The 19,216-nt window shown below is 36.3% G+C and overlaps 1 protein-coding gene across 8 annotated transcripts in view; it reads right to left on the bottom strand.

Annotated features, from left to right (window-relative positions):
• The window catches only part of rap1gap2a (RAP1 GTPase activating protein 2a), a 91,983-nt gene that overhangs the window by 51,148 nt on the left and 21,619 nt on the right, over positions 1-19,216 (bottom strand). For 3 of the 8 annotated variants that reach the window (XR_010892232.1, XM_067366191.1, XM_067366192.1), the window contains exon 1: positions 9,192-9,454. The exons of 1 other annotated variant lie outside the window; for it this stretch is intronic. Coding sequence is in view for 3 of the 7 variants with exons in the window: in XM_067366191.1 (XP_067222292.1) it covers positions 9,192-9,415 (224 nt within the window). In the remaining 4 variants the exon portion in view is untranslated. Of the gene's footprint in view, positions 1-9,191; positions 9,456-19,216 lie in introns of those variants that run through there. 4 more of the 8 variants (XM_067366197.1, XM_067366200.1, XM_067366198.1 and 1 more) reach the window with 2 other exon arrangements.

The following is a 19,216-nucleotide window of genomic DNA, read 5'->3' as shown; positions in this document are numbered from 1 at the left end:
TGAGACGCTGCCATTGAGCAGGGCTTTTGATATCACTCCCACTATTAAAGCAACCTGTGCTCCTCTGGGGTTTTTAAATGCATTAATCCTTTGTCCATATCACTAAATCAACAGTCTAACAGGAGACAAAGAGGACGCCACAGGGTTTTAAGGGAGCGAGAACGGGGAAAAGAAAAGTGACTTCTAAAAATAACCTCCTCAATTCAACTGCTCTGTAAATAGGCTCTATACAGCCTGTCAGTGAAACCGTTTCGGAGCACTTGTTAAGAGAGACATGGTCACCTCATCTATTCCACTTTCAGATACAGTTCAATGGACCAATATATACACACACACACCAGAAGAGATATTTTTATTTTCATAATGAGTGGCAACTATACTATATCACCCTATAAAAGGTAAAAATGCAGTAACTATGGGAACAGTGAAGCTGGGAAAAATGGATTCAGTGTCTTTTGACTGAATTTTGATTGATTTGATATCACTTTTCACATCTTCTCTCAATCTGAGCTTAGTTGAGCTAAACTCATCTGTCACAGGATAGATCATATTCTTAAAGATCTGATCTTACTCACAAATCAATCATAACGTTGACATGATCTTATTTTTTGTCCATGTCTATTCATTAAAAAGAAAAGAAAAAAGGCTTACATTAAAAACAATGCATTTTTTACATACAGTGACCTGAATACACAACTTAGAGCATCTGATCAACATGTATTTATATACATTTATTTATTCAACTCATTTATACTTTTTTGTACGTAAGTGGATTAGGGCCAAACAATAATAAAAAAATAAAACCCTCTCGAGATTAAAGTTGTTAAATTTTGAGAAAAAACTCGTTAAATTTCGAGAAAAAAGTCGAGATAAAATGTTGAGAATAAAGTAATTAAATTACGAGAAAAAAGTTGTTAAATTACGAGAACAAATTCGTTAAATTATGAGAAAAATGTCGTTAAATTTCAAGAAAAAAGTCGAGATAAAATGTTGAGAATAAACTCATTAAATTATGAGAAAAAAGTCATTAAATTACGAGAACAAATTCGTTAAATTATGAATTTGTTCTCATAATTTAATGACTTTTTTTCTCATAATTTAATGCCTTTATTCTCATAATTTAATGAGTTTATTCTCAACATTTTATCTCGACTTTTTTCTTGAAATTTAACGAGTTTTTTCTCGTAATTTAACAACTTTAATCTCGAGATGGTTTTATTTTTTATTATTGCTTGGCCCTAATCCTTTTACGTATTTTTGAGAGTGGATATAATGTCTGAAATACCTAAAAAAAAAATCTGGGTGATACAGAGAGAAAAAAAAGCCTCATTAAAAGTATGGAAGAAAAAATACTTATATTGGGTAGTTTGGCATAAGCCTGCAGACATCCAGAAAGTGCAGGGGGGAAAACATTAAACAGGAAATTACATCACAGAAAGGACCCCTGAAGACTGTCGTAAGTGTGTGTCAAGGTCAGCAAGTCTCTTAAAATCTCAGTTAACCCTTAGACGTCATTCACTACCCTCCTCCTCATTCAATTTTTAAAGTTAGACATCAACCTTCTTAGTATTCCTCAATCAAATCATTATAAACAATATAACAAGAAAAAATATATATAAAATAATGCCTGTATTCCCATTCATTTTTTGTATAAACAAAAAATAAATAAATAAATAATAATAATAATAATAATAATAATAATAATAATAATAATAATAATAAAAGTGTGTAACTGTTACATGTGGCTCCCAGGAAGACGAAGACGAATATAAAAATCCAACAAGGTTTATTTACAAGACTTAAAGGTAATCCAAAAATGTAACAGTGTGCTACAACACAAGTTAACACAAGCAATACCAGACAACTAAAGAGTGAAAAGGCAGGAACTTAAATACACAGCAAATGAGGGAACTAGAAATGAACACATGTGATGATTAAATGAATTACCATGACAACTAAAGGTGGTGGGAAAACAGAACAAAGGAAGACAAATGACATATGAAAACAAACTAAAAGTCCATGAAACTAAGAAGAACATATCATAACTGTAATAGTAACAGTGTAAGTATATTTTTTTTCTGCACAACAATAATGAATCTTTGATGAATGAATAATACACAATGATGAAGTGCCCTTTCACTCATAGTTACTGCAGGCAGAAAACAAAAGAATATGAAGTATAATCAGCAAATCTTGAAATGACTCAACTATTCACTGCAGAGCAATTACTGAACGCAATCAAATGTAAGTGTCACTGTCATTCGATGGTGGATCTGGTTAAGAAGCTGTCAGCGATTAAAATATTGATTTTGAAGATGTTGAAAATGATAGTTTTAAGGGGAGACACTACAGGCAAAAACACTGTTTTTTCAGGCACCTGTCAATTTTGAGATTTTGCACTTTTTGGCTTTTCATAAAGTGTTTTTTTTTAGACTGGTGGAAAGAAAACATCCAAAATACACTTTTAAGTGTATGTTTTATACCACTTTCATCTATTTGCTTCTATAGATTTCAATGACAGTAAATATCTTTAAAGGCCGTTTTCTCAAAATGAGTTTTTTCTCATGCTCGGAGTCAGAAATCTCCACTTCAGCTCAACATACATACACCAAACTTTACAGTTTTATTCCTATCTATATTATGAAGGTTTTTACAGAGGGATTTGTTGATATATAATTTGTCGTATTTTATACAACATTTTATTCCTAAAAAAAAGGTGAAAATTTATTTTTTTCTGGCTGCTGATAGTATTTTCTGATATATGGAGTGATAAAAGGAGATATCCAAAATTCCCTCTGTAAAAACCTTTTAATTTAATATGTCCAAAAGATTAAACATGAATTTTGAACCTGACTTCATCCAATATTCAGATTTTTAGTGCATATTTAAGTAGAATGCCTCATTTGCATATTTAAAGGTGCTAAAGAGGATCTTTTTGTCGACTGAGAAACCAAAGACTGTTACTGAGTTTTTGAAATGAGCGCATACGTAAGAACAACCCCCCTCCTTCGAAGGAACGCCTCCCAAAACTCATAAACACTTGTATTGGAACACGAGTGCTTACCAACGGCATTCACTGTGTCATGTTAGTGGATTCATTATGTCGGACTCACCGCAGTTAACTCGTAATCTGCAGTTGTCACTCCTGTCTCCTGACAAAAACATTGCATGGAGCGCCTGTGGAGTGTGGAAAGTTACTGGAGCGCGCAGCCCTGCTCATTTCTCACAAGGAACGTCATGGCAGTGACTGACAAGCCAGAGGGCCAATCCGCGCACGTCTCTCACAAGGAACGTCACAGCAGTGATTGACAAGCCAGAGGGCCAATCGTTTACGAGATGATCACGTAAACGATTGGCTGATGTTTTTAAGGCCCTACCTCGTGCACAGATGATGTATATTAATATTATTCCTTTCAGTGCAACTAATAAATTGTCTTTTATCAGTTAGTAAAGACAGTTTCAAGTAATATTGCAAAAATGTATAAAACAAAACATCCTCTTTAGCACCTTTAAACATAACATTTTAGAAATCTTGTAATACAAAAAATGTTTGCAATTTTTAATGTAATCAACCAGCTGGGGAAGTATGGTGATATCTATTAGTTAATTGTTTTACCCTATTCACCTGGGGTGTCTCGCCTTAAGAATATGTTTGAAATTGTGAATATGAGCCAGATGCTGAATGTACTGGGAAATGAGTGATGTGATGATGGTATAAAACATCTGCTCAAACTGAACCTTTCCAAACTCCAAAAGGTAATAAAAGGTAATATCAGAACATTTTTATAATATCGCAACAGGTAGAGATTCATAGATAGATATAGATCCGAGTTGCTAAAGACCCGAATACGCATGCATTTAAGGGTTAATGTGACTTTTTTATGGCATGGCAAGGATATTCAGGTTGCAAAATGTCATGTGGTACAAAAATCATAATGATATTTATGAATTAATCATAAATGCTCAGAATAATTCATAATATATGGAAAAATTACATATATATAAAACAATAATTAATAATTGGACTCATGTATTCAAGGTTTATTAAAATGAAATGTTGGCACAAAATGAAATGTATTTTCAATACAAAGTTAAACTAGATTATTAAAGATTTTTACTTTATCACTTATGTATTGACTCTTTGACAAAATCACTGTTTTGTTTTCACATGGCAGTATAAATCACAGACAAAAAGTTCATGGAATTCCTTTCAGAAGGAATATTCAGTCCCCTTTCCTTTGATTCCCTTTAGTAGGACTGATAAGAAACATCAGAGCATAATCCATCACTTGCCCAATATGCTTTGTTGCCATTTGAACCCTTTACTTTGAGTTTTTACTATGTGTATTTTACTGACTGAGCTTCGCCATTGTGCTGGCAGCCAGAGGACTGTTTTACAGCCCCTTCTGGATGAATGAGCCGCATGATTTTTTCCAGGTACTCAACGATGACTCGCTCTTACAGTTACAGACGATGATGCATCTGTGATACTGAATGAGGAACTGAACTGGAATCTTATGCTGGGAATCTTATCCTCTCACCTGAAGGACACTGAGTCTGTGTATGTTTATATATGGGGCAGAGGGCAAAAAGTGACCTGGTTTAGTTTAATTTCATGCAGCTGCTAATCAAAAACGCTTTCTCAACAACGGAGAGAGAGAGAGAGGGGGGCAAAACAACTGAGCAAAGAGGAAGGTGGGAGGAGCGCACAGCGGAGGTACACGAGGAGAGAAATTACACACGGAGAAACGATGTGAAGAAGAAAAGTGAAAAAAGCTGAAGGGAAATAAAGTGTGATGGAAACAGAATGAGTCAGGAGGTGAAGGCAGTTCATGTGAGCTGCAGGAGACAGGATCACGGGAGAAATGAGTGATGAAGGTGGAGGAAAATTAGATTTCAGTGATTGAAACAGGAAACCAGAAAAACATTTGCTTTGGTGCTTAATGAACTTGATGAAGAAATGCTTTCGCCGCTGCTCTCATCTTACAGCGCTTGCCAAGATAAATGGAAGAGAAGCGTCATGTAAAATAAAGAATTATTCACCAAAAAAAAAAAAAAAAAACAGTCAAGGTGGTAGAGAGACTGAAAACAACAAAAAATAATGCAAAAATTATCTTAAGTATTTGTCTTGCTTTCCAGTAAAACTATCAAAAGTTCCTTAAAAGAAATAAATTTACTTGAGGAGCAAAACTGCATTAGTTTTCAGAGAATACATCATAATTTAATCCGCTGGCATGAAAATACCATAAAGCATTAACCTTTCTATTTTATTTAGTTAGATTTATGCTACAAAAATGTTCTTAAATACTTAAAATAAAATCTGCCAATTGGGTAAAAAAGATAAATTTTTATATTATATTATATTATATTATATTATATTATATTATATTATATTATATTATATTATATTATATTATATTATATTATATTATATTATATTATATTTATTATATTATATTATATTATATTATATTATATTATATTATATTATATTATATTACACATTATACAGCTAAGGTGCAGAATTTACTATTATAAATTTAATAACTTCAAGATATTTTCTGTAAATAAGTCTTAAGTCAACTCAACTATGGATTAAAGTCATTAATTACTCACCCTCATGTTGTTTCACACCCAAAAGACCTTTGTTCATCTTCAGAACACAAATTAAGATATTTTTGATGAAATTCAATGGCTCAGTGAGGTCTGCATTGACAGCAAGTTAATATACACTTAATGTTATTAGGCGACGAGAATACTTTTTGTGATAACGACTAAGGATGTCCAGATCCGATCACATGATCGGAAATCGGGCCCGATCATGTGGTTTCAGACTCGATCGGAATCGGACATTACCTCCCGATCAGGACTCGGATATATATGTATTAGGGGTGCATACGGTTCTCCACTTACGGACCGCACCTGCACTGCGGTCCATCTCGAATGACGATGCATCTATTGGTTAATATGGTTTGTTTAAAATAGCAACGTGGAAAGCAGACAGAGTTCAGATAATGTATGTTTCAGTCGATGGATGCACAAAACGTTACAACAACGATAATCAGAAAGCGTGGACAAAACAGTCACTCTTTGTAAACTGTTAACTGCGAGTGCCGTCTGCTGTAATGTCCAGTCATTTACGTTGTCATGTTGATAGCGCGCGAGCGCAGGTGAGACCTGAACAGCACACGTTGCTGTCTGTATTTAAACTAACTCTTTTAAGCCTTGCTGATTTAAACCTTAAAGAACAAGACGCGAAAGAGAACTCGCACGCGCTGTGAGAAGATTTGTGTGCGCTCATCCGCACATTCATACAAAAATTATGTCAACATGCCCGTCCTAGTGAGTATCCTAGCAAACATAGTCGATTATGTCTTAAGTGAACGTATATTAGTCGAGAAAGACAGCGCATGTGGAACAGTATATGTAGCTACTGGATCGTGCATGTCTTAAAGGGAAAACAACTATTCCTGCTGCCTGTATTTAATGTTAAATCAAACAACAAAAAACAAAGAAATCACTCACTGCTCTTGACTGAATAGTTTTTGTAACTTCAATAATGATTAATCTTTATTTATTTAATACAGTAAAGATAATATGCAGTGATATTTTATATTTGATTACTATTTGAAAACTGAATACCTGAAAAACCTGAAAAGCACTGTTCCTGGATCTGTTTTTTCGCTCTTCTTTATTCTTTTTTATGTAGGCTATTAAGTATCGGATCGGGACTCGGTATCGGCAGATACTCAAAATCAAATGACTCGGACTCGAGGGCAAAAAAACGTGATCGGGACATCCCTAATAACGACTTTATTCAACAATATCTAGTGATGGGCGATTTCAAAACACTGCTTCATGAAGCTTCGAAGCTTTACGAATCTTTTGTATCGAATCAGTGGTTCGGAGCATGAAAGTCACATGATTTCAATAAACGAGTCTTCATTACATCATAAGTGTATCGAAATTTCAATGGTTCACGTGACTTTGGAAGTTTGATACACGGTCCGAACCACTGATTTGAAACAAAAGATTCGTAAAGCTTTGAAGCTTCATGAAGCAGTGTTTTGAAACCGCCCATCACTAGATATTGTTGAATAAAGTCGTTATTTTGTGTTTTTGGCACACAAAAAGTATTCTTGTCGCTTTATTACATTAAGGTTAAACCACTGTACTCACATGAACTGTTTTAAATATGTCTTTAGTAACTTTCTGGGCATCTGAAAGTGTTAATTAACTTGCTGTCAATGCAGGCCTCAATGAGCCATTGGATTTTATCAAAAAAAAAAAAAATTAATTTGTATTCCGAAGATGAATGAAGGTCTTACGGGTGTGGAAAGACATGAAGGTGAGTAATTAATGACAGAATTTTCATTTTTGGGTGAATTAACCCTTTAACTTTACCTTGTTTTATGGATTTATGTCTACTTTTACTGGAAATCAAGATAAAAGCACTAATTACCTTTTACCAACTCAAAGAGCATCATTAACTCATCAACATCATTAAACTCTGAAGTGCTCTCGAACCTTGTACCTTTCATTTTAAGATAAAACAATGCAATTACTACAGCATCCAAGCCTTTGATTAAGACGAGATGGAGCAATACATTTCCTAACAGACCAAACTTGAAACAACCTGCCTTCAAGGAGATTCACATTTTACTGTTTACAAATATGCCCTGCTTATCACTCATTCAAACACAGCAGAACTAAAAAGCCTGTCAGGTATAGACTTTCTTCTCACGGTGTGCTCATCTGAGCTGAAGAATGGGATAGAACCGATCTAGAGGGAATAAACACGGCGACTCCAGCTGGGCCGTCTCGCAGTTATGTCAGTTAACCATGCCAGTTATCGATGAAATCTATGCAAATAGAGACGCACATGCAGCGCCTCCGAACACAAATCGCATTGTGTGCATGGTTCAGAGCGGCACCGCACCTGCGTAAAAGAGTGCGTGTGGATGTGTGTTAGTACGTGCTTATGCGGTCAAATCGGTTTTTAATTAATGTTTAGACAAAGTGTACACTAGGGCCACTATTAGTGATAATCATGCCAGTTGATATAGAGCAACACGGCTATTGACCAGACAGCCACTGGAGAAGCCTGGTAAATGATAGCTGAGAAATAGTTTTGTGGTATCTTCCTCAGAGATCTACTTCTACATACGATCTGACCTGGATGACCCTGACCGGGGGATTTTGGTGAAAACTATCTGCCCCTCTCTCTCTCTCTGTTTACTCTCTGTTTGTTTAACAGAGCTGTATTTGCTTTGAACTCTTTGTGCACAGACTGTTACACAGGAATGAAAAATTACATGTGATCTTTTTAATATCTTAACTGTTTCTCCTAGACAGCAATGAGATTAGATAAGAGACCATGGAAGGGGTTGCTTCCCCTGAAAAAAAAGAAGTTCGAGACGACTAGCATTATTAGTGTCAACTAAAACTACATTTATTTATGTTAATTCAAATATAAATATTAGATTAAACAAAATAAATGATAACTAGAAATAACTAAAGTTGAAGCACTACATTTAATTTACAAAAAAAATTAAATAAAATGCAAACCGAAAATATAACAAAAACAGTTAGTTCAAAATATTAATACAAATTTGAATAGTAAAAAATACTAAAATAAAACTACTAAACTAAAATACTCAACAGCTATCAACAATGTCTCAAACTGTGCTAAGATGTACCAAATTTATACCAAAGTCTGTGATTAAAAGTCTTTATCATATTTTTGCAAGACCAAAAATGTAATCCATGGTAATTCTATATTCATATACAGTACCTTTACTTTACAATACATCAACAATTGACTCATTTGTGTGTAATGTCTTTTCTCCATCAGAAATAGTTGAGATACTTAAATGCCACATAATTGTGAAGTGTCCTGAGCTATAAATGAGCAATATCCAAGAACTGAAATTTTGCTTTGGGGCATATGAGGAGGGAAGCTGGGAAGTTGCAAGCAAGAACATCCTCAATTGAGCCACAAGAAAACTGTCCTTTACTATATACTGACCCAATTACAACACACTCTGGGATGACAATAAATGTATAAAGTGTACATACAACGACCTACATAGCCATAAACGCAGGTCAGCTAGAGCACGCCGGCCAATGACAACGCCAGATCTGAAATCACAGGTCAGATTAGTGGGTGGGAATAAGAAAAGTTCACCCACCGCTCCTTCTCCCTCTCTTTCTCCTTCTGTCGTCTTGACTTGTGCAGTAGTCCGATCAGAATGACAGCAGCCCGTATGCCGGCTTTTTTGGAGTTCACTCTGGGTTCAGAATCCGACATGCTGTCTGGCCCACACTCCGAAAGACACTTCGGACCAGGACCGTCCTGTGCTATTCTGGTATGACCAAGCTCTCTGCCTCTGGCTGAGGGACTGAGAATATACATCTCCGTCTACCTCTCTTCTTCTCATGCTCTCTCTCTCTCTCTTTTCTCCTCTCACTCGCTCCTACACCAGTTCTCATTGCCTGCCCCTGTCTGGATCTGATAGGCAGAACAGAACGCAGGCCCCGCCCCCTTCTCACCAGCCCTTCCCTCTCTCTCTCTTTCCACTCATTTTCCATCTGCTCCGTTCCTGGACTGCTCGCCTTTCTGTTGCCAGACCTTTCCGTACTCATACAGACTAAAAAAAAATCTGTCCTCTCCTGCCCTCTTCACGCAACTACGACACACAGCCAGGCTTGATTGCATCTTATTGAATCTCAATGTGACCTTTTGTTCAGTGTTGAAAGAGACTCAATCACCTGTCGGTCAACATCCTTGACCCCTTTTCCTATGTTCTATGGCATTTCTTACATCACAAAAAGGCTTTCAGAACATTCGGGTGTATAACAATAAGGCAGTCAATATGAGTGACCTTCCTCCTCTGCCAAAGTGAGAATTTCCATTATGTTTCAGTATATTTACGTCTGCATGTTTGCACGTTAGACAGTCCGACTAAAGGTACGTATTGCGGTTTGCTCCCTCCAGCATCTTGTCTGACCTGTTCTTCGTCTTTCTCTCCTGTCTCTGTTTGTCTTTCATCTTCTCTTTCTGTTTGTCTTTTCCCACTGCAGGAAGTTACTCCCTCTTCTGCTGTCTGCCTAGTGTGCTGGGTCAGACTCTTTCCATGCATATCTGGCTCATTGACGGATTAATGCATGGGCCTGCTGAGCAATTGCCCCAAGGAGGTCTATAATACCTGGAGAAGGCTATCCGTTAGCATTTCCATTCATCTCAGCGGCAGTTGCTCAGCTGGCGCAGGAACCCCCAAAGGTACTGGTTTGAACTCTGGCTCTTCATGGCACCACATTAAATAAAAAATATATTATTGTAAATATAATTGTAACAAGGTTCGTAAATGTGGGAAGAAGGAAGCGGGAACCGGCGAACGTTCAATAAAACTTTAATATAAAATAAACAAACAAAACGAAAGTAATGCCGGCAGACCCTCACGGACGTCTGCCGGCCACACAAACATAACAAAACATAAAATAAAGTCCAGGCCTGGTCCTCTCTCGTCCTTCACGGTAGTCGCTCCTCCTTTTATGCTCCCGGAGCTCCTCCGTGAGGGACTCGCCGTTCCCTCACGGCTCTCGCCCGCCCTGGTCGCCACAATAATAAATGTAGTATTTTCATTTGTACCATTGTGTTTATCAAAGAATCTTAAAAAAATGTATATAAATTGTGATGCTGGTTGGTCTTTATCATCCAACATTGACACACTGAAAGTATTTAGTGTGTCACGGCAAAGTCATAATCCTTCTCTGGTCTCACTGGTTGCCCAAAGCATGTAGCCAGATGTGTTCTTTGTGTCTAATAATGACCATAACCCATCCAGGTTTTTTGTTCTGTTTGCAAAAGATTAACTACCCATGTCTACAAAAACAGATGGTTCTCTGACAACTTAAATGAAAGCTAAAATGGAAACAGTGGCCAGCTGGTCCTCTCTTAATCAATAAGGATTAAAGTTTAAAATTAAAATCAAAATTGACTTTCCTGTTTATTTTCTTAAAATGCATTCCTTGTCTTGGTCACACTGTTTAGAAAAAATTCTATTCATAATATTTCATTTTAAAATTGCTCAGCCTCTAAAAGAACTTTACTTATCGACAGACGTCACCAAACCCTCTTATTTTTCAACTCAACTCCTTCAACTATGAACGTTTCATGGTACAATTAGTTCCACATAAATACAATTAGGTTCCGCCTTAACTTTTTCTCAATGAATATCCTGTTTCTCTCACAAATACAGTTAAAAAAATTAGTTTGGGTGTCAAAAGTGACAGTAAAGACATTTAAAATGTTATTAAAGATTTCAAATAAATGCTGTTCTTCTGAAATTTCCATTCACCCTAAAATCAGTTTCCACAAAAATATTAAGCAGCACAACTGTTTTCAGCATTGATAATAATAAGAAATGTTTCTTGAGCAGCAAATAAGCATATTTGAATGATTTCTGAAGGATCATGTGACATTGACTGAAGAAGATATGATAATGAAAATTCAGTTTTGCATCACTTCTTTCAAAAACATCATACTACCCAAGAACATTTGAACTGTAGTGTGTTAAATTACTTAAAGCTGCAGTCCGTAAGTTTCTCTCTGTTTGAAACCTGCAATTGCAGTTATTTGCGGAATTATCATCTTTAGTGGGTTGTGCATCGGCACGGCTCCTCAGCGCGGATGAATCTAATGTTTTGAGGAGAATGTGTGGCTGTCAGTCATCGCACCGGTGGGTAATGTACTTCGGAATCACAGATGGTAGTTTTGGAACTATGACCAAAATAAGAATTTTCACCAGAAAATGTCATCTGAACAAGTAAGTAACATGTCTGCCACTTTTGTTCTGACCAAATGAGGAAAAAAAAAAAAAAAAATGACAATAAATCGCGGTACCAATGATGATTAATTACAATGATTGCTTAGCTCATATTGTTATATTTTCTTTTCTTTTTTTTTGTTCTCAAATTGTTAATGTTAACAACATCAGCATTGCGTGACTACATGTATTTAGTGTGTGTTACCTGTAGGATTCAATTTCTGTACAGTCTAATCTCTAACGTTAATTTGTCATACCATAAAATCCGTAAAGTTTAATTACTGCAGCTGCTGTGAGAAAAGGCTATAAATGATCCACCACCTGCAGCATCCTCACATGGAAACCCACCAGTACCACCTGAATTAGAAAACATTATTACAAGCTTACCGTTGTGAATCGGGCGAAGGTAAGGAGATAGTTTTGAACACTGGCTGGTTATGTACTTGCTCAAAAATGGATTTTGGATCATTTTTAACCCAAAAAAGTTACGGACTGCAGCTTTAAGTAAACTGGGTTGTTCAAATTAGACGTGAACCTGGTTCCTTAACATATATTGAAAAGACTGAACTTCAATCCTTACCAGCCCTGTTTCAATTAAAATGTGTTGTTTACTCTGTAAAAAGTATACTGTAAGTCTATAAGGTAAGACTGAAGTATCTATTACTTATATGTTTTATGCAGTGAGACGTTGTTCAGTTATGAATGAGACAAAAACAAGCAAGCAGCTGCAACAACAAGTGCTTCAAAAAGCCCATGTACCCCTTCCCCAGACTCAGGCTCTACCATGGTAACGTTGCCTCAGATTCTCCAAATCTGCCACCAGGATCCTCATCCCCACGGCAACCCTAAGCTTCCTCTGGGGAAAGGGCAGGTTGACAAGCAAACTGAGTCATGTGATCAGTGGGAGAGATGTGGTATCTTGTATCTGAAGAGAGATACTGAGAAATGAATATTTGAGGTGTCTCATAGGGAAGGTGAACCTTTTCCTCTCGACTGAGCTGTTAAAAGAGTTAGATGGAGAGCGAGAGATTCAGAATGGACACAAAGTGAGCAGTCTTTCAACAAAGATCCATGAAGCTCCAGGCTGAACCCTTCAGAGAGACACAAACACAAATGCATGAGCAAACACATGCCCCTCACCCACTCCCTCATCTCCTTACACACACAAACAGGACTCCCACTGCCCCTCAGCACATCACACACAAATACATATCCTATAGGAAATCACACACATCCTTCCCTTCCAAACATCTGTAGTAGCTCACGGCAACACATATCCCTCACACATTTCACATTGCACTTCACATGACATCCCAGTGGTCTTCAATCAGGTGCAAAAACACACTTTGGCCACTCACGAAGGGGTGCATGGCCTGAGAAACATCTCCAGTGTCAAAACAATGGCGGCAAGTTACGTCACATAACCTGCAGTGTCGGCCATCTGAAAACTCGACACCTGTGAAGGCCGGACACACACATGCTAACACAAAGCTTAAACATGAAATCAAACCCTGCAACTCGGTCAAAATTTCTGAAGTAAAAAGCTTCAGTTAGAGCTGTGGTGAGAAACCTCAAAGTAAGATCAAACTCCTTTAGGTTAGTTACATAGCTTATGTAACATCCTGTTTGCTAAGCAATGTTAGTTTAATTTAATATTAAAACTTTTTTCCAGATGTGACTAAACTTGAGTCCGACTCCGGTTTGAACAATGGAAGGCTGAACACTATTACTGACAATTCATGTCATTTTGGCTGCGTGAGATTCCCCAGCTTTGTTGTTGTTGAGCAACCGAAGCGCGAGCTGTTAAAGCTCCGCCCTCTTCTGGAAAGGGGGCCGGGAGCAGCAGCTCATTTGCATTTAAATGGACACACACAAAAACGCTGTGTTTTTGCTCACAAACAGGGGCAAATTTGACAAGCTATGATCTGTGGGGTATTTTAAGCTAAAACTTCACATATCACAGACTTATATTACATCTTGTAAAAGGGGTATTATAGGTCCCCTTTAATAATATTAGCCAATAACATCCTAGTGTAAATAACATTAGCTAATAATATTGTATCATAAATAACATTAGTCAATAATATCCTAGTCTTACTATTAGACAAAATCCTACAGCACAAATAACATTTGCCAATAATTTCCTAGCAGCATAAACAATGTTAGCCAATAATATCCTCCTAGGCTAGCATACATAGTCAATATCCCATCATAAACAAGATTATACAATATCGCAGCATTATTAACATTAGCCAATAATATCTTAGTACACAAGATATTCGCCAATTGTCGCATAAATAATATTAGTCCATAATAGGTAGCATAAATAATGTTAGCTAAAAATGTTCTATCATAATATTAGCCAATTATAACTTAACCTAAATAATGTTAGCCAATAATATCCTAGCACATAATGTTTGCAAACATGGGTTATCCAATCAAATCCCAAATGATAAAGTCTCACCTAAATTATTTCCCACTCAACATTGTTTCATTCAGAATTATTATTATTTGTGAAAAACCTGTCGTTTTAAAGAGAAAACGAAGGCGTCTAACACTGAACCAGACTACTGGAACACAAGGTTTTAAGGTTGCCATCAATCCAGTTTCTGTCTCAAGCTCACACACACTAAATTCATCAGAACAAGAGTACAGTAGATAGGTCTATTAGCCAGCCAAGATAGAAATGCGTTGACGCTGTATGAAGAATGAGAGAAGACAAGACAAGGTGAATGAGAGAGCAGCTGAGTATAAATCCAAGCCAAACACTACAGACAGAAATAGCCGAGCACCGCACAGGAGAAACATGTGGCCCTGGAGCCAAGCCCAGCCAAGCCAGAGCTCCTTAATGAGCAAAATGCTATATGAGTGTGTGTTTATACACTTTCACACTAGCACACAGGCTCTCATACAAAAAGATAGGGTCATTCACAATCTCTGAAACACACACACTCTGGCAGCCACTTACACACATATCTACTCTTGGACCACAGCATCTTACTGAAATAACTAGCTTGATGGGAACAAAAACATCTGTGTGTCACTGATGTAGAGTCAGAGCCCACCAATAAAAAATATATATATATATAAAAAAAGAGCTGAAACTAAATGCTTAATGCAAAAGCAACGGGTAAGAGTGACCAGGTAATTGGATAGTACCATGGTGTCTTTAAATGGGTCATTTTAACCTTATGTTGCTTCAGGGAGACAACACTTGCACAAAGTACATAGTAAATTGCTTTGGAAAAGACCAATTAGCCCTGTTAAATACCAAATAAGCAATATTTAAACTGTGGAAGGCATAATAAACTGAAAATAATGTTGAATTCTACTTGTCAGTGCTAAACGCAAGTAAAGGGAAATAGTCAGCTGCCCATTATCGCAAAATAAACCTGGACAGGTTGACAGGTTTATGATAATGGTTTGGTGATAATGGCCAGCTGAACTGTATAATATCCAGATTATTTCATGGCTACTTACTAAAATCAGTGAATAAATGGACATGAAATACTGATTTGAACAGTAATTATTTTATTTTACGCAAGATGAAAGCGTCTGTGGCAGTGTTAATGTTAACTAAATCTATTACAAACCATATATATATTTTAAACCTAAAAAACTAAAATAAAAACGAGAAATGTTTCCTTGGAAAGTAACCAACTCATTTATTCACTTGAAATATGTGCCTATGGTGACATTTTTTCAAAATGATATCCCGTTGATATTACATTTCATGAATATTTAAAGGTGTCGTAGAATGTCTTTTCAAAAGATGTAATATAAGTCTAAGTTGTCCCCTGAATGTGTCTGTGAAGTTTCAGCTCAAAATAACCCATAGATTTTTTTTTATAAATTTTTTTGACTGCCTATTTTGGGGCATCATTAACTATGCACCGATTCAGGCTGCGGCCCCTTTAAATCGCGCGCTCCCTCCCCCCGAGCTCTCGACTATAAGTGCACTTATACAGTGCATAACCCTCAAATGGATCTTTACAAGATGTTCGTCATGCATGCTGCGTGCATACATCGATTCCTGTGAGTATTGTATTTATTTGGATGTTTACATTTGATTCTGAATTCTGAAATTGATAGTATGCTCCGTGGTTAAAGCTAACATTACACACTGTTGGAGAGATTTATAAAGAATGAAGTTGTGTTTATGAATTATACAGACTGCAAGTGTTTAAAAATGAAAATAGGGACGGCTCTCACAACAATGTGTCTGTGAAGTTTCAGCTCAAATTACCCCATACATTTTTTTTAACTGCCTATTTTGGTGCATCATTAAATATGAGCCGATTTAGGCTGCGGCCCCTTTAAATGCTCATGCTCAGTGCATAAACAAAGTTCAAACAGCTAATATAACCCTCAAAATGGATCTTTACAAAGTGTTCGTCATGCAGCATGTCTAATTGCGTAAGTATGGTGTTTATTTAGATGTTTACATTTGATTCTGAATGAGTTTGATAGTGCTCCATGGCTAAAGCTAACATTACACACTGTTGGAGAGATTTATAAAGAATGAAGTTGTGTTTATGAATTATACAGACAAGTGTTTAAAAATGAAAATAGGGACGGCTCTCATCTCCGTGAATACAGTAATAAACGATGGTAACTAACCACATTTAACAGTACATTAGCAACATGCTAACGAAACATTTAGAAAGACAATTTACAAATATCACTAAAAATATCATGATATCATGGATCATGTCAGTTATTATTGCTCCATCTGCCATTTTTCGCTATTGCTATTGTTCTTGCTTGCTTACCTAGTCTGATGATTCAGCTGTGCACAGATCCAGACGTTAATACTGGCTTGTGTAATGCCTTGAACATGAGCTGGCATATGCAAATATTGGGGTCATACATATTAATGATCCCGACTGTTACGTAACAGTCGGTGTTATGTTGAGATTCACCTGTTTTCCGGAGGTCTTTTAAACAAAGGATATTTATATAAGAAGGAGGAAGCAATGGAGTTTGAAACTCAATGTATGTCTTTTCCATGTACTGAACTCTTGTTATTCAACTATGCCGAGGTAAATTAAATTTTTGATTCTTGGGCACCTTTAAAGTGAAATATCCAGTAAATGGTGTTAAAATTATGTTTAATTTTATCTGAAACAGATGAAAATTAATGTGGTAACGTTTTATATATAATGGTTGTTGTATATATCACAACAGTTCAGAAATTAAAGGTCTGGTAAATGCTGTTAAAAGGTAAAAAAAAAAAAAAAAACACTTGAAAATAATAACACTTAACCGGTAGTGAGATAAAACACATTTGCTGAAACAGCCACAACATTTTAGCTTGCTTATACAAATCTTTAAGCTTGTTCATCGTGACTCATGTTTCACGGGACTTGTACCCAAACGCTCCGCATAACAAGTGCACTGCTGTACCAGGTGAGCAACTGAGCAAGTTTACTACATTAGAAAAGCCACACACATGCAGTTGACTATGTGACGCGAACATCAATATGTATTAGTTAACAAATCATGCTCTATGGTAAAAATATTTTGAGGTCATAACATAGTTTTGTGCAAGGAACCATGTGAAAATAAGTCTTTATTAATTAACAATCTGTCTCCATACTCATAATTTGTGTGAAAAGGAATAAAGGTTGTACTGCCTCTAGTGTTCATTTCAGCTTGAAACTGAATGTTTCTTAATAGTCATTTCTTTATACATCTTTATCAGAGCAAATGTGTATAACAAGGTGAGGTACATGTACATGGCATTCTGCAATGATGACTATCCTCTAGCGTAATGTGTTTCCAAGGCCAGGCACTCGATTTACGACTCTGTTTTTTTAACGTGATTTAGGATCAAGCTGTCATCACTTAAATCTTCTTGGATCATGCTCCAATGAATGAATGTTTTAAGACTGATTTTAATAATATATAGACTACAGAGCATGTACTCACAATCACATAAATTAAAGAGAGTAGGGTTTTCACTGTGCATATTTGTGTTAAAAGATTGCAATGCTATTTTTACAGTCAATGTTAGTTCAAAGTGTATGTGCACTTGCCATTACGTATAACTATGTACAAGTCTGAATGAAATTAAACAGTAAGGTGTTGACATTTACTGTAATGACATTTGAAAGACAAAAAAACTAATAAAGGGGCCATGAACATTCATTTTTAAGTTAATTTGAGTACATAAACTGGTTTTATGTCCTTGTGTTGGGTTGCCCTAGAGTACTGTTATGGCACTGCACATGTGTTTCTGTTATTACTTTGAAGGTTAATAAAGGTAAGGTAATTTTCCTCTGTTCTAAGAACAGCAGATCCAAAGTTAATATCCAAATGAAGGTCTTCTTTGTTCTCTACGGCTTTGCCTCAGTATGCTTTCTGTAATTGTACTTGTTACACCAGTTGACTGTTTGCACAGTCACTCTGGTCCAAAAGTATCTGCAAATTGAGAAAATGCAAATGTTATGGAAATTAAAGCTCGATTTGAGCATGACCTTTGCAAATGTCATTGATATGTAGCGCGATAACTTCTACGGAGGAATCTTGAGACAGAATTAGTGTCAAAAAGGTGTCAAAGGCTTCATTTATACCAATATCTGGGTAACTGGTCACCTATTTTAAGCCTAAATCTACAGTATCAGACGTCAAAAATATCTCAATACAAACCTACATTGGTAAGCAGTACTGTGTGATAACAAAGAGCTCTTTTACTGTTTTACTTTTTACATTTATAATAACTTAATTCCACTTTACACAAGAACCGCAGTCCCACTGGGCCGAGTGAAGGATTGGTCACCTGAGGTACGGTGAGTAACATCATGAAACCGATCCCTCCAGACTCATGCCAAAAAGACACAAAGATTAAAACCAGAGGAATAAAAAACTCTCCTCTGACGTCTATTAGCTTCCAGACAAACCCACGAGGAGCTGTGTTTTTCCCACACCACTCTACTCTCAACTCAGGAGCGCAAGAATCTCATTCTCACACCTCATCATTTTATGGCAGTTCTAACTTCATCTCTAAAAAAGAAATCGTCACTGTAATTATTAAGACCTTTCTGCTCCGAAACAGGGCATTTGGGACACTGGCCGACAGATCATCTATCAGAAAATGTCTGCACCCTGTGGATTAAGCAATATGACAGGCTGCCTAGAGGTTAACGTGACAAATCTTTCACTTATAGAAGTACTGAGAAGAGAGAGATCTGTGACAAGGAACTTGGGTAATGAGTATTATATTAGAAATGAGCATCCAGTTGAGGATTATGACAGATATATGATATATTATCATCTAGTTATTAGAAACTTATTTTTTTCAAAAAAGCTATTTTTTTTATTTATAGTTATATTAAATGGAAATAATAATTTACATTATTGCTGTTTTTACTGTATTTTTAAAATTA

The sequence above is a fragment of the Chanodichthys erythropterus genome, chromosome 17 (assembly GCF_024489055.1).
Source record: "Chanodichthys erythropterus isolate Z2021 chromosome 17, ASM2448905v1, whole genome shotgun sequence".
Lineage (NCBI taxonomy): Eukaryota > Metazoa > Chordata > Actinopteri > Cypriniformes > Xenocyprididae > Chanodichthys > Chanodichthys erythropterus.
This window is presented reverse-complemented; position numbering and strand designations above follow the sequence as displayed.